This window comes from Artemia franciscana, chromosome 17 (assembly GCF_032884065.1).
Source record: "Artemia franciscana chromosome 17, ASM3288406v1, whole genome shotgun sequence".
In the NCBI taxonomy this organism is placed as follows: Eukaryota; Metazoa; Arthropoda; class Branchiopoda; order Anostraca; family Artemiidae; genus Artemia; species Artemia franciscana.
The window spans coordinates 26,528,368-26,544,762 of record NC_088879.1 but is presented as its reverse complement, the minus strand read 5'-3'; the positions used below and the strand labels follow the sequence as shown (position 1 = coordinate 26,544,762).

At 35.6% G+C, this 16,395-nt stretch overlaps 1 protein-coding gene across 1 annotated transcript in view; it reads left to right on the top strand.

The window, feature by feature from the left end:
* Positions 1–14,393, top strand: part of LOC136038077 (endosome/lysosome-associated apoptosis and autophagy regulator family member 2-like) — a 160,363-nt gene extending 145,970 nt beyond the window's left edge. The window contains exons 15-17 of the mRNA XM_065721073.1: positions 1,445–1,577; positions 3,396–3,680; positions 14,261–14,393. Of these exons, the coding sequence (XP_065577145.1) occupies positions 1,445–1,577; positions 3,396–3,680; positions 14,261–14,311 (469 nt within the window). The 3' untranslated portion in view covers positions 14,312–14,393. The remainder of the gene's footprint in view (positions 1–1,444; positions 1,578–3,395; positions 3,681–14,260) is intronic.
* Positions 14,394–16,395: the final 2,002 nt, after the last annotated feature.

The window sequence follows — 16,395 nt, the reverse complement described above, 5'->3', positions numbered from 1 at the left end:
ATTTTAAGTTTTTATGTTGCTCCTTACTTTCGTTGAAAATTTTTTGTCTATTTAATTTTTGATGGTTTTTTAAATAATGCCAGGAAATCTGGCTCCACCTCAACAGAAAAAATCTCTCTCCCCCCCCCCTACGAAAATACCCTCTAGACATTTCAATCCGGGTGAAAATTTATCCTGGACAATTACCCTTAACATCATATGTACTATCATATTATCTACATCACTTTATTGATTTTCCTGCAATCCGAAATTAGTAATCAGCATTCCCAGTTTTAGATAGCTTTAAATTTATGGGCCCCAAAATTTGTAAGCTATTGTCCCAACCTTAGATCCTAGATTGTCTGTCTCGGAAACCAAAGTAATAGAAAGAATAGGAAGATAGGTCTGCGAACCAGGATTAAAATATTGGAACCTGTAGTAATAAAAGCGACCAACTATGGTTCTGAGACGTGGCATCCTCAAAAGGCTGAGGAAGATTTGTAAAATATTTTCCAGAAAAATTGTCTAAAGAACAGTTATGATATCCGTGTGACTAACCTTTTACAGTGTTACGGCTTGTCAAACAACAAGCTGTACGAAAAAAATATGACTCAGTCCCCCTTTCTGTGGCTATAATGAAAAAAAGGTTCAAAGGGTTAGAACACGTTGTACGGAAGAAGAGTGATAACTTGTCAAAGATAGGTCTTTTTGGTCATCCACTTGGGCCAAATGAAAATCCGATTACCGCCAGGTGGAATAGGAAAAAATCATAAGAAAGAATTTAAAGGAAGTTGGAAGTTAGGGCACGGGTAAAGAGTGAAGCTTTGAATAGACTGGGCGGGTGGATGATAATGACGTTGTGAAATTATAGTACGGCTAATTTGGGAGTTACAATCTCTCTAGCTCCATTAAGGAGAGGGTAGACTGGCAGTCTAGTGCTGCAAGGAGCTATTAGTAGTAGCATTCATTGTAGTAGTAGTATCTGAGAAAGCTTCTGCGTTTAGGATATTTTATATACCCGCCAGACAGACAGACAGACGGACAGAAAGACCAGACATACAAACGAGAAGACAGACAGACGGACAGAAAGATAGACAGACAGACAGACATTACCACCGTAAGCTTCCTGAAATAGTAAATGCTTGGTTGCTTTTCCATTCCAGGCAAGGTAATAATAATCTCTGATTTAAAGGCCAATTTCTGGTAGGTTTATTCAAATGTGTATGTAGTTCAACCAAAATTTTTAGCCCATACCCAATTATACAAGTTGAGCTTCAGTTTGACTACTTGTCAAACATTCGATTTAGAAACTTAGATGTTTTCTGCATTTGGTCTGTACATTCTAATGTGTTTTTATTATATGATAAGCACATGTACTCCTGAATGAAATACCCATATTTGTTAACGTTTATACTTTTAAACATTTCCATCATTCATCGTGTTTATACCTCACTTTATTTTTAAGGATTGTCAAGGGCGAGTGCATAAGTGGAAAACAGACTGTGCATTATATTCCAAGCAAAAGTTGTCAATTTCCATCCAATGGTCCAACAAAGAAAATACTTCCTTGCACTTCTCAAATACCCGTTACGATTCAGGTACGTTCTTTCTCTTATCACTTAAGTTTCAAACATTTAGGGCAGCAACATGCCAGATTGAATAACCTTCTATCCTCAGGTTGAAAGAAATGGAAGAATGGTAAGCATCATCATAAAAAACTTGAGAAATTTTGTAGTCACGGTTATATCCACTTCACGGGTTTTTGGATCGGTCAATAGTCAGTAAAAACCACTTTATTTTTTTTTAAATGCATTCTTGTTCTGAGATTTCATGGCCAGCTGTATTTTCACCTTTACATAATATGGACATATGCACATAATATGTACATAATATGCACCTAATCTAATTAAATAGCCACAGTTTCTATAAAATTAGCAAATATTAAAAATCCACCGGTAAAACATACAATTTGAATAAGATTTTGTTTTAGTGTTAAGCACTTCAACAATATATTAATTCTATAAATTTTATAAGTTTGATAACAAGCTTCAGTATTTGTGAGCCTAAGACCAAAGGACATATCTCTCTTTGTGACATTTGTAGCAGGAAACGAAAAAGATAAAGCAGGTGCAACAAGAAAGCAGGAAGCGACGTCAAGCTTTCAAAAAGAAATCCTTTTTTTGATGGATCTAATAAGTAAAAGAACTAACCTGGTGTCTGAGCTAATAGTTGTGTGCAGCTTCATACCGTGACACCATTTGAATATAAAAACAAAGGATTATGCCATGTAATATATATTTTTTAAGTCCTGGAAGTTTTTACATCAAATTCTCCTTTATGTTTTATGAAGGAAATACGGTTCTCCGTGTTCAATTGGTTGAATCAATCCCCCTAGAGGATTCCTGGATAATCATCAATATCCATTCTTGTCCTGAATACAAAGGATTATCCCAAAATAACATTTATTTTATAAGCCCTGAAACTTTTCGCCTCGTATTTTACCCTATGTTTATGAAGGAAATACTTTTTGCATGTTCAATTGGTTGAGGCAATCCCCTTAGAGGACTCCTGGGTGATTATTGAGATTCATCGTTGTCTGATAGGTACTAGAAACTAAATTATGAGTACTCAATGTGCTTTAGTACCGAGAACCAAATGCGGATGACTAAACAGGACAAATTTAAGGTTGGGCTCCTGAAATGGTTACTATTAACTTACTTAACTTTATCGCATGTTGACCAATGGTCTATATTGCGCAGCTACTGATCGCCTGATTCACTACCTTCAGCCTGGAATGCAATGCGTGGTTGGGAGCAAATCATCCGACACTTCCCGTGTTTTCCCCCAGATTTCTCCGGGTTTTCTGCAACAGCTGGGTAGAATCTGACTGAGCTTATAGAGTAACATCATTGACCCTGTGCCAAAACAAATAACCAGTAGAACCAGGACTCGGACCTCTGTGTTCAGGATTCCAAGGCTAGTGCTCTGACCTCTCGGCTAGGACGGCTTAGTAGTTATTAACTAGTAGTTATTAACAATATCTAAAAAAAAAAAAAACTACTCGTGGTGAAGTTGACAGCTATAGCGTAAGAAAAATCTTGTTTGCGTGATCACATGATCATTGGAATTTAACTGCTCAGGTCGGTAATAACTACATTGTGAAAAAGGTTGTTTTTGCATTTGTGTGCATGTTCCTGTATGTGTGTAAATTCTACTAATATTTATTTGCTCTGACCAACTCACAAAACGAACATAGTTGGTATCCGCGTTTCAAAAGTTCTAAATTCAACGCCTGAGTTAAATTTAGGCTTCTAGAGGAGTTTTCAGTTATTCAGAGTATATTTGAATTAAGTTTGGAGACGATGAATGATCCTAGGTTAAATTTCTTGATGTAAATCTTTAAACTTATTTTTTAGCTGATTATTGTGGTTGCTATCACTTCAGCATTATTACTGTGCCTTATATTGCTTTGTGTTTGGAAGAGAACTCGACGATTAGAATACAAATATATGAAGCTGGTTGCCAGCGCAAAGCCCAACACCGAGCAAGACGATGGGCTCCATGATATGGATCAAGATGCTGAGTTAGAAGCTGCAGAATCGTGTGCTCTTGAAGAAGGTGAAGATGAAGAGGTCTCAATTACAATACCAGTTAGAAGTGCCAAAATTTTAAGGAAAATTAGATCAACATATCAAAAGCGCGTAAGTACAAAACTCAATTCAAAGTTTTAACTGGTTATATCTTATTTTGACAATAGAAACTGAAAAAATAAAGACAGGAAAAAGATGTAATTCTAAACTACATAACCCTGCTGGTTGGGTTATTTGAATGTTTTTTTGTTTTTTATGCAGTTTGAATTTGAAAATGACAAATTAAAAAGCATTCAAAAAAATTATTTTAAGTATCCATAAATTATTTAAATATATTTAAGTTTTAATAAAGGACATACGTAGGACACACACAAGATAGATAGCAAAGCAACATTGCCATGTGGATTAAAAGCGGTACTTTTCATTGCAAAAGAATTTTTTGGCTTCTTTCTACATAGTCCATAGAAAATAACACTCCCTTGGTTAATAATCAAAAATAGGATGGCAGTGGTAAATTTTATTACCGAACAAATAGAAGTCTTCTAATGATCTTCAAAACAATGCTGGTGGTTGCGCTAATTAGCCAAATGGAAGATATAAGAGACAAAAGTAGAAATCGTAGGTTTCAAGATTTTGGGGACACCGGAAAGAATAATTTCCTCCCTGTGTGCGTGCCTGACTTTGCTGGTCTTCAAGCCTTGTTAAGGTCCCTATTCTAAGAGGGAGACATACTTTAATGGAACCTTTTAATTTTTGGAAGGAGGGAAAGGAAGGACGTAGGATTCTGAACTCTCAAACCCTAAAAACAAGAAGAACAAAAGGGAATTTATCAAGACAGCGGGAAACAAATTAGAATGAATATTTCGGCCCTATGTCCAAGGGTCATCCTCAGAAATACAAAAATATATAAAAAGAAAAAAATTACAACAGGATAAAATCAATAAAACTAAAATGAAAATTTTTCAAAGAAGTACCAGCATTCTCACCTCAGCGAAGTTCAACCAGGACTGTTAGATAAATTGTGATGAAACGAGGCAATTCCTTGAAATGAAAGAGAACGATTTAAAAGCACGTTTTTAATGCCAGCCTTGCTTTTTTGGCTGCTGATCCCACAGGTCTATAAGTGACAGGTTCTGTGTTAATATCTATTGGTTTTCTTATAATATTTTGTAAGGTCATGTTTAATTAAATTTGTGTATAGAGTATTTAGTGTCATTCTCTTTCATTTCAATGAATTGCCTCGTTTCATCACAATTTGTTTATCAGTCCTGGTTGAACTTTGGTGAGGTAAGGATGCTGGGACTGTTTAGAAAAAATTTTCATTTTAGTTTTATTGATTTTATCGTTGTAAGTTTGTTCTTCTTATATATTTTTTTATTACTTAGGACGGCGCTTGGACATAGGGCCGAAATATTCATTCTAATTTGTTTCCCACTGTTTTGAAAAATTCTTTATTGTTCTTCTTGTTTTTGGTGTTTCTGATGGAAAGGCAGTGTGATCTTCGTCGCTATTTATATTCTGGAATCTTTCCTCTTGTCGTGCCTGGAGTTGTATGTAAGTTACCCAGAGTTTTAATTATGCAATGAAACAATCTCGACGCTCATAAAATAAAAATTCTGGAGTGTCAAGAGGGTTAGAGCTTTGGAGTCATATATACCTTCCGGAGTACGTGTAACTGAGCCCTTGTATGACTGACCCCCAAGCAACTGAACCGCTGTAACTATATCCCCGTGAAACTCCCCCCCCCCATGTAACTGACCCCCGTGTAGCGGAACCCCTCTGCAACTGAACCCTTGTGCAAGTCAACCCTCATACAACTGAACCCTCGAGTAACTAAACCCTCGTGCGACTGAACCGAATTTAACTAAACCCTCGTGCAACTTAACCCTCGTGCAATTCAACCCCATTTAACTGAGCCTCGTGTAACTGAACCCTCGTTCTACTGAGCCCTCGTGCACCTGAACCCCATTTCACCGAAACCTAGTGCAACTGAGTCCAACTTAAGTGATTCCTCGTGTAACTGAACCTTATTTAACAGAACTTTCATGCAATTCAAACCCCTTTTAAAGTCATGAAACAAATCCCTGCCGAGATTATTCATAAAAAACCTCTATTTTGTTGTTACAACAAACCTCTATTTTCGTTTGTATGAATCTTTGGTATAAATTTTTTCAGATGAATTGGACCTTTCCTGAACCTTGGGGCATAAACGTATGTGTTGAATATCTCCGAACTTTGTGAATTTAGATTACGAAAAGGTCTTGCAATTACTGACTGATTTTAGGACTTGTGTTCTGATTTCTGGTTTCTTTGGCAAAAGTTGCCACACATACTTTAAAACGTTCAAGTGGATGAGTGAAAAATGAGTTTTTCGAAACAAAAATCGATAAGATTTTCCGAAAATTTGAAGAATTGAAAATTCATTTTCTTCCTGAGCTGGTTGTCTTCGCCAAAGTCCCCTAGATACAGTCCACTCTCACGGAAAATTAATTTTCAATCGGAGAAAATCAGCTTTTGGTACATTTCGGTGTGTCAAAAACAATGCAGGCGAAATTAACAAAAAAAACTTTTTATTTGATACATTACGTGTGCTTTCTTTAAATTGACCAAAAAGATTTTTCCGAAAAAAAGTTTTCAAAGAAAAGTAAAGAGCCATACTAAACTTAGACCAGCAGAAATAAATTTTTCTAATAATTTAAACTGAAAAATGGCCAGAAATTACTACTAAAGAATAATACAACCCAAAACAAACAGGAATTAAAATAAACAATCATAGGAACATTGGGGTTTCGGGGAAAACAGAAAACATGCGACTATATTGGGTTTTGTCATCCCTGGAAGAGTATTTATTTGACTTTTCGACTATCATGAAGAAGATTTGTGTAACGAAATTTTGATCAGTTGTATTTGGGGAGATTGCGGATAAAAAAAAAGGACTTAAAGGGGGCCTGATCGCCCTGCTATCACTTTGTTTAATTTTTTCCGAAATGACTGCCATGTAACTTTTCATTCGTAGAAAAATACGATGAATTCAAGCTGTGGTAACTAAAATTTACTTCCGATGCAAAACAAAACTAATTCTTGGCTCACTGTCGAAGTCTTAACTGCTGAAATAACAAAACAAAAAACGTAGTAAGTGAAACAGTTCGTAGTAACGAACTGTAAGTAAGGAGCGATGTGGCTCAATAGTAACCGAAACTCTATAAAATGGAATTGTCACACAAATAGATATATCAAAAGAATTGACCTATTGTGCTGATTCCAAACACATAGCATTCATTAAGTTCAGAGTTATCCATCAAAGACTACGATTCTGGGAAAATTTGCACGATTTTCGAAAAACGGACGAAACATCCCCCAAAATTCAAATGATCTTAATAAAAAATACATCAGAAGAAAGTCATTTTGTATTTTTACCAGAAAAAAAGTCATGGATGCGTGCTTCTTTGCTTTTTCTCCTCAGGTATGGTTGTCTCGACCCAATAGTCCTAGAATATCCGGAGAGAATTAATTTGAATTGAAATTAAAAGTTCTAGTGCCTTTTTTAAGTGAAATAAGGGCATCTAGACCTTATAATCCCTTTCCGAATCTCCCCGCATCCCTTTTTTCCGAAAATCGTCTGAATAAAATTTTTATAAGTATAATAAGCATTTTGTACACCATAGATGGAAGGTCCAATAACTATGTCATTTGGAGATAACATAACCCCCACACTGTGTAGGGAAAGCCGTTTAAGTTATTAAGCTTGCCCATTACGTATATTATTTATTAATGAAAAGTATGCATACATTTTAGGGTGGGGGATTTTCCACGGGGAGAGTTTTCGATGGAGAGGGAATCTTCCGTTGGATGAGCTTTTCAGGGGTAACTTTACATAGGCAAAATTGGCTAGGACTTCGTAATTCTTTTTTTTTTCTTCCTTTCTCTTTTCGGACTAAATTTTGCCTGAGGAGATGTTGAGGGTAATTATCCGGAGCAAAATTTCAACGAAATTGAATCGGCAAGAGGATCTTTCCGCGGGAAATATAATTTTTCCATGGTGGCGGATCCAGATTTCACGGGATTATTTAAAAACTATCAGATTAAAAATAAATTAAAAAATTAGCTTTTTCAACTAAAATTAATGAGCAGCTTTACAACTCAAAACGGACAGAAATCGTTATGTAAAAGAGGGTGGTTGTCCCCTTTATAGTACCTCTCTCTTTACGCAAAAGTTTGAATTTTGTCCTAATTCTTTAAAAGTGACTCCTGAAAGACGAGGGTCCTTTAATTGGAACAATAAGAAGCATCTTTAAAAGTTATTAGAAACCTTAGCTTGAAGAGCGAGGTATTAAAGTGGGGACAACCCTCATTTCATACGTAATAATTTCTTTTCGTTTTAAATTTTAATGTTGCCTATTACTTTCAGTTGAAAAAGCTTCTTTTTTTTGTTTGATACATGGAACACAACTGTATCAGATGCAACGCTATAGCGTTGCCTATACTAAATAGCCATAATACTTCAATGGCTCATTATAATTTTTTTCCAGACGCACTTCATATGGAATAGGTGGTCGTATAAGCTTCGGAGAGGGCTCATTCAATTACAAATGTAAGGTTCTATTGCCATTTACAAGATTCAAAAATGACCGAAGAGCAACAAGTCCCCCCAAACTCTTTCCTCCAAATGCATCCGATCAAAATTTTGACATTGCTATTTTTTTCAATATAGTCCAAAGGCCACAAAACAATACCTTTGGCATTGACAAAAAGCCCCACAGCTCCTGGGGCAAGGGCTGTAAGTTACTAAAGTTGCCTAGTGTTAAAATATGAAATTGTTATGGAAGGAACGGTCGAATAAACTTGAAGAGGGTCATTCAATTGGAAATCGAAAGTTCTAGTTCACTTTTTTTCAGAATCAAAAATAATTGGTGGGCAATGAACTACCCCTCCCCCCATGCATTTTTTTCCAAATCCATAAAATCAAAATAATAGAATATTCATTTTGTTCAACTTAGTCCAGAGGTCAAATAACCATGCCTCCAGGGTTAACATCCCCACCAGCTGCCACCAGGTATGGCAGTAAGTTATGCGATTTGCCCATTGTTGATGCATAAGATCTTTGGGAAATGGTTGAATTTAGGAGGAGCCTTATTCGATTGAAAAATCAAATATTCCAATAAGCTTTTTAAGAGTCAAAAGTTATGGGAGCGCAACAACCCCCACACCTCTTTTTTCCCCAAATGCATATGATCAAAATTTTGAGATAGCCATTTTATTTAGAACCCTTCAAAGGTTAAATAATTTGCCTCCAAGGATCACAATTCCCCTTCTCCCCAGCGCACAGCGCAAGGACTATAAACTACGTAAGTTGCCTGTTGTTAACATACAAGGTTATTTATTAATAAAAGAGGGTAGTTCTGATCCTGTATGTCAAAAGAAAGCTTACAATATTAATGACAAACTTTAAAGAAATATCGAGAAGGAAGTCAAACATAATCAGTCAAATGCATTTTCCTTTCTGGTTGTGAAAAGGAAATATCAGCAATATCTAAGGAACGGCTGAAGGTATACAAACGTCACATCGTTCAGGGATTGTTCAATGGTATCTTTAACTAAATCAAAAGATACTATGTGCATCCGGGCTCACAAGAAGACGTCACTGCAATATCTGAATAGTCGAAGCCTCAAATAAATACCCTCCCATAAATGACAAAACCCCATAAACCTAAGTTTTCTGTTTTCTTCTAAATCCCCATGTTTGAATGATTGTTTTGTTTTATTTAATTGCTGTTGCGCTAGGTTTGTTTTTCGAATATTGAAACTTTTGTTTTTCGAGAAAAAACTTTTAAATTAATTGCGAAGAAACTGCACGTACTGTATTAATGTAGGCATCTTTAATGTCACTTGAGTAATTTGGCAGATCCAGACATGTGGCAGAGTCGCATCAATGCCACCACTGCCTTTCGTTAGAGATTTGTAACATAGTCGAGCAGTTTCAAGGTTTCTACAATTTCTTCCTGAACTAATATTACAACTTGTGTGGGTTTGAAAATATTACTACCTGTGGAGAGAGTGGGGGCCACAATATTCGGCACATCTTGACCACCATTATCTCTATAAATTATCTTGGGAGAGGATAAATTTTCTTAATTCTCTCTCAACATAAACTCTAAACATAGACTAACTAAAAAATATAAACACAAAAAAGGAAAACTAGTCTTGGGGTTGGGCTCATTGTCCCACAATTGAACCTGCTTTTCTCGTGAATTAAGAATCAATGACCTAGGATAAAAGGGACATTTATCTGAAAAAGAAAAGGGACGCAGTCCTAATAATTAACTAAAAACTTTTAAACTAATTTTGGCTGCATTGGTTCTTGACACCCTGAAATGGGCCAAATATGATTCTCTCGTATTGATATTGAAGTTTCGGTTTGAAGTTTCAGTTTTGAGTTGACTGAACCACGGAGGACTTTGGCGAAGACAACCAACTCAGGAAAAAAATAACCAATTTATGGGTTTTCATTTTTTCAAAAATCGTATCGAGCCAAAAACTCATTTTTCATTCATTCGCTTGAAAATTTTAGAAAATTTGTGGCAACTTCTGAAACAGCAACGAAAAATCAGGTCACAAGTCCTAAACTCTGTCTGATATCGTGAGCCCTTTTCTTTATCTAAATTCACTTAGTCGAGATATTTTACAATAATAATGAATATTATCTAATGTTAAGGGAAGGTCAATCAACTTAGGAAGAAAATTAATCTTGAGTTTTCAAATTTTCCAAAAATTATATCGATTTTTTTGCAAAAAATTCATTTTTAACGCTTCCACTTGAAAATTTTACAGCATGTGTGGCAACTTTTGCCACAGGAACCAGAAATCAAAACACAAGTCCTAAAACCAATCTGAAATCACAAGACCTTTTTGTAATCTAAATTCACAAAATTTGGAGATCTTCAGCACATATTTGTATGCCTCAACGTTCAGGAAAGGTTTGATAATAGTCATATATAACGAAAATTCAAATAGCTCGTTTCTCACCTCTCCACCAAAACAGGTAATTAACCTGTTTCAAATCAAACACGAACTAAGAGACCAGAAATTATCAAAACGTGAAAATCAAGAAAATGAAAAAATGAAAAAAAAAATCATAAGAGTATGTAAACTGGGACAGGGCCGAGGAACCCCCATTAAGAGACATAACAGAAGAAGAAATAAATCATGCTCTAATGATTTGAGGCGTCCGATTTTCTTTTTTTTTACAACAAAACAGACAACAAATAATTACAACAAGGTAAGATATATAAAGTTTTTAACTTGTGTTTTACCCCATGATATTGCCTCATATGTGTAGAATACTAAAAAACTGAGTACGGGGGTTTAGTTGCACGAGGGTTCAGTTATAAGGGATTCAATTGCACAAGGGTTTAGTTGCATTCGGGTTCAGTTGTAAGGGGGTTCAGTTAAATAGACTGAGTTGCAATGGGGTTCAATTACTTCAGGGCTCAGGTAAATGGGGCTCAGTTGCCCGAGGGTTCATTTGCAAGAGGTTTTAATTGCATGACAGCTGAGCTAGGGGGCTCAGTTGCACGGGGGCTCAGTTACAGGGGCCCAGTTGCTTGCGGTTGACTTACATGGGGGTTCAGTTGCAATGGAACCATACCTTTCCTAACTGTGCTTTGAAGTGTAAATCTGTTTCTGAAACTTTCTAGGATCTACAACTTAGGAATTTAACCTTTTGAGAAACCGTAAAAAAAAATTTCACCCTTTTGTTACAATAGCTTCAAATTCTAAATATCTTAGTCTTTGTTGAACAAAAAATAAACAGACCAAAAAAAGCGGGAATTTGATTATTTTTGTTTCATTACGTCTTCAAGTTATATGTAATTACATGGTCTTACCGTATTGGATTATTGCTTAATGTCCAAAGTTAATGGGCGCACCTCATTTTAAAACAAATGAATGGGAAATTGAAAAAAAAAAACTTGTATTTTTACACACTGGTCTCTCTTGAAGAGGTACGGTCATCTCACGTGTAGGAGAGACCACCAGAAACTGTGGCAGAGCGACAATATCACAATGGCAACTTGTGCCATAGAAAAAAAATTCTAGAAAATATTTTTGAGCCTTCAGCTCGGAGCCTGTCCGTAAAAAATTTACGTATTTTACACCAAAATGAAGCTATATGATACTAGCACAAGATAGTTCTACTTAAATCATGAAGCGCACTTAAATGTACTGTAAACTTTTTTTTCATTTCTCAAGAAAGAAATGGTTCCTGGAAAAACAAAACTTGCGATATAATCTCTTATACCGTTCGGAAAATGCATATATAAACCGTTCCCTTTTGAGCAGAATGAGGCATCCCACTTTATAGTATAGTGAGGGCTTACTAGTGTCTGTGAGCAAGTGTAGACTTAGTAAAGAACGATACATCTCCAATTTATTATAACTTTGTATTAATTTTTCTCTGGTTCGTCGTATAGAACAGATGGCCATAGGAAACTGGCCGCATCAGGAGCTAGAAATTTTATTATCTCAATAAAGGACTGAAACTCATCAGAAATAACCAACATTTATGTCCTTAAATCTCACACAGTGTCATATCAGAATTTCAAGTTCTAAGCCAATACATTTGAAGAAGATACTGGTGGCTGCTCTTAGCACTTATAGCATAAAAAAAGAGAACTTACAAACTAAACGAAAAAAGTACAAGAAAAATGGATAAAATCACAGTCAGAGGTAGCAACAAGCCAGAAAAAGAGTCAAGCAACATATCATTTTCCGTTAAGAATCATCTCCTATGGTCAACATCGATCAATATACCCTGCATTTGGAAATGGGTTGCTAATACCCCAAAAACGTGCAAAAAGTGATGTGAGTTACCGAACAAATCGAATCTTCCAGGGAAAAATTTTTCAGGTATATTCGTGGCATAGCAGAACGTTGCCACTCCCATGGCTGCCATCTGCAAATAATGATAAGTAGCAGACATATCACAGGGGGATTCCCCCATGAGAATACTAGTTTCCGACATTTCATTAACGGAGCAGGTAGCGATTCTGTTAACAAGTGGTCTGCTAACAAAAAAACTCAAATAAGGTTTATTAAATAAATATAGAATAGAGACCTCGCCCCACTGCCCACGGGGCTCATGGACTAGTACGCTTCGCTCTATAGGTAATGTTACCTGTAAGCAAGCCCACTCTACACATTTTTAGTGTGTCCCATGGACGAGGAGGGTCAACCAGAAATGGATTCGCTTCCAGAATTAGTATTTTTAAGTGCCACAAAAATTTACCTCTTTGACAGTATATAGATAGGATTAACCTTTAGGCAATTTAAATTTAATCATAAAATGTGGCTCTGTTGATATAACTATAAGATGTTTTCTCTTATTTTCTCTTATTTAACACCCTTCCACACCCGTTGGCATAACAATAAAATTTTAATATTTTGAAGACTTTACCAATTTACTAACAGCAAGCTGTTGACAGCAGAACTAATTTTCTACAATATTTGTATATAGTTTTAAAGATGAAATCAACAGCAGCTGGTAACTTCAAACATTTGAGGATTAATTACTTCATTTCTTTGAAGAAATGAAAACAACTTCGATAACGTTTAACATTTATAAACATTTATTAATTACTTCATTTCTTTGTGTGTGATTGCATATCCTCCCTTGTAGGATTCATCAAAATATTTGTAAACGTATTCTGTAAGAGATAGACTATTTTTTTCTGATGTATAAATTATGATAAAATGAATAGTCTATTTTTTTTGCTTCTTATCGAAATTAAGTTATTTTAAATACGATGCAACCTGTAGTAATCGAAGACAAAACATTTCTAACCTGATTTGATTTGTATTGCTTTAAATCTCGTAAAATAGCTCATTACCTAGCAATGAGATAGAGAAAAAAAACATTGTCTTTAAAATAATTTTCAGCCAAGTTTGGAAAAATATGGGTCCTGCTTTTATATTTTAAATGGTGAAGGAAATAAACAGTATCATCATTTAAAAATGTTTGTATTGTAATAAATAGGATTAACTAAATTGAGTCGTCAAATAAAATTAGAATAATTTGATAATACTAGATTTGAAATCCAGGAAACAGAACGTGGAGATCAGATCAAAGAAAAAAAATACAGAAGGAACTCGTAGGATAAAATATTTACACAATATTCGAAATTATGGTTGGGGAATAGACTATATAAGCCCCAAATAATGGTTAAGGGGCAGCCTTGAGTATTTGCTCTTTGTAAGTTCACTATACTCAGCATAATCCTCGCTTGTAGCTATCCTAGTTTACCAATCACTAACTCGTGTTTACGAAATCAGCAAGTAACTAAGGTTGGGTCAACGGAATCTTCCGTAAAATGATCGGGGGCACGGAAGAATTATACCAGTAGGGGAACTCTATTTTTCGAGGAAACAGAGTAGAAACGAGAAACTGACTCTCTGTTTTTATCGAAGTTGTTTTGAGAGCCGAGCTTTAATAGTTCGTCTAGCCCAAGTCTTTAGTTGATCAAAATTACTATTTCTTGTACAATGTTTAACTGTAAAAGAATACTTTTAAATGTAATTTAAAATATTGATAAGAGTGATCTTTAATGATATAGACTAAAGATTGATTTGTGTCTAAATTGTGTCAATAGATGCTATCATATTTGTTGGTAATAGTCTTAAATGTTTCATTTTTTCAGGCTGAGAATGGATCATTTGAGACTATAAAGCTAACTGATCCCAAGATGTGAAACCGTGGTCTTCAACTATTTCATAAGGAGTAATTTAATGTGAATTTGGTTGCTATTGATTAAAGTATTTATCTTTCTATGATTATTTCTGTTCGACCAGTTCAGTTTGGCGTATCTTTTTATTTTTTAAGAGCTGGACAGACCTAGCTTTCTTTTTATTGTCATAGAATATTCTCAAGCAACAGGTAAGCTCGCTTTTTCACTGGAAGTGCAGCATTTTAATATTAGAAATATTAAAGCATACTAAACATTGACGCAAAAAGAGGAAAAATTCGTTTGGCAAAACCATCAAGGAGCATATTATCGTAAATTCACAATGGCACGAGTCGGTGTCCTATGGTTAGTTTCACAACGAGTTCACCATTGAAAATGTTTGAATTTATTTATACTATCAACCCTAAATACTACTACTACTACTACTAATAATAACTCACTGCAGCATCAAGCCGCCTGAGGCCAACACAGCTACGCACGCTCCTCCTCCAACCTAATCTATTCAAAGACTCCCTCTTTACACCCTCCCAGGAAGTTCCCATTTCCTTTAAATCTTTATTTATGACATCTTCCCAACCCAGACAAGGACGACCTGCTTTCTGTGTAGCCCCAGACGGTTGGCCAAAAAGGACAATCTTCGGTAATCTGTCATCCTTCATACGCTGAACGTGGCCTAGCCATCTTAAACTTTCTTTCATTCCAATCCCGCCCTAGAAAGCGGGATTGAACCACATTTTTCGTACAACCTACTGTTTGAAATACGGTGAGTCAACCGGGTACCCAGAACAATCCGTAGGCAATTTCTCTGGAAAACATCTAGTAAATTTTCATCTGCTTTTCGGAGTGCCCATGCTTCAGAGCCATATTTGACCACTGTCATCACAGTAGCTTCCAATATCCTAATCTTGGTTTGCAGACTTATCTTTCTATTCTTCCAAACTTTTTTTTAACTGTGAAAAAACACCCTGAGCCTTAGCTATTCTGCTTTTAACATCTTCAGTGCTCCCACCATCTTTACTAATAATACTACCAAGGTAAGTGAAGCTCCCAACCTGATGCATCTTTTCGTTACCTAATGTCACCTGTTCATCTTCACTTATTCCTAGCCTTAGTGACTTAGTCTTCTTAACATTAATTTTCAAGCCTATTTTAGCACCCTGAACTCGCAAAACCTCTAAAAGTTCATCATTTTGCTCACACTTTCATCTAACATGCTTAAATCATCAGCATAATCTAAGTCCAGGAGCGTTTTTCCTCCCCATTTGATTCTGTGGTCTCCAATTGCCTTTCCTGTGCTCCTTAAGACGAAGTCCATCAAAAGGATCCATATAAAGGAGAATAGAACACAACCCTGCTTAACTCCTGATTTAATACAAAACCAGTTGCTAACCTCATTTTCTACCTTAACCGCAGTAGTATCATTCCCGTACATAGCACAAATCACTTTAATGTATTTTTCTGGTATACCATATAACGATAAGACCTTTTTTAACGATCTTCTATCAACAGAATCGGAATCTTGCTCATAATCGATAAAACTGAGGACCAAAGGTGTTTGACAACGAAGGGACTTCTCAATTATTTACCCAAGAGTGAAAACTTGGTCGATACATCCTCTACCTTTTCTAAAACCGCATTGTTCTTTCCTTAAAACTTTGTCTACATCTCTCAGTCTAAAAAGTATCATATTACTGAGTAATTTGCTACCTACAGAGACCAGACTAGTGCATCGATTTGTAGTATATTTGTGTAGTTTTACCCTCTTTCGCTACGTTATAAAAATGCACTAAAGGAGTATAATAGAAAAAGAAAGAAAAAACATATGAAAATCATCGACTATTCGACCAACTGACAAACTCAACTGACGAAGGAAGAAAAATAACTAGAAACTAAGATTATTATTCAGACTCTCTGGACATCCGGACAGTCTAAATAATGAAACATCTGAATATTTCCAAAAATAAAACCTAAGAATATTTATTAAGACTTTAAGGAATCTGATATTGGGGTTTACTATCATAAACTGACTCTTCGGTAGTTTAGTAGCAAGGCCTATCTCAAACAAACTGGCCTGAAGAGTCTCAACAGCT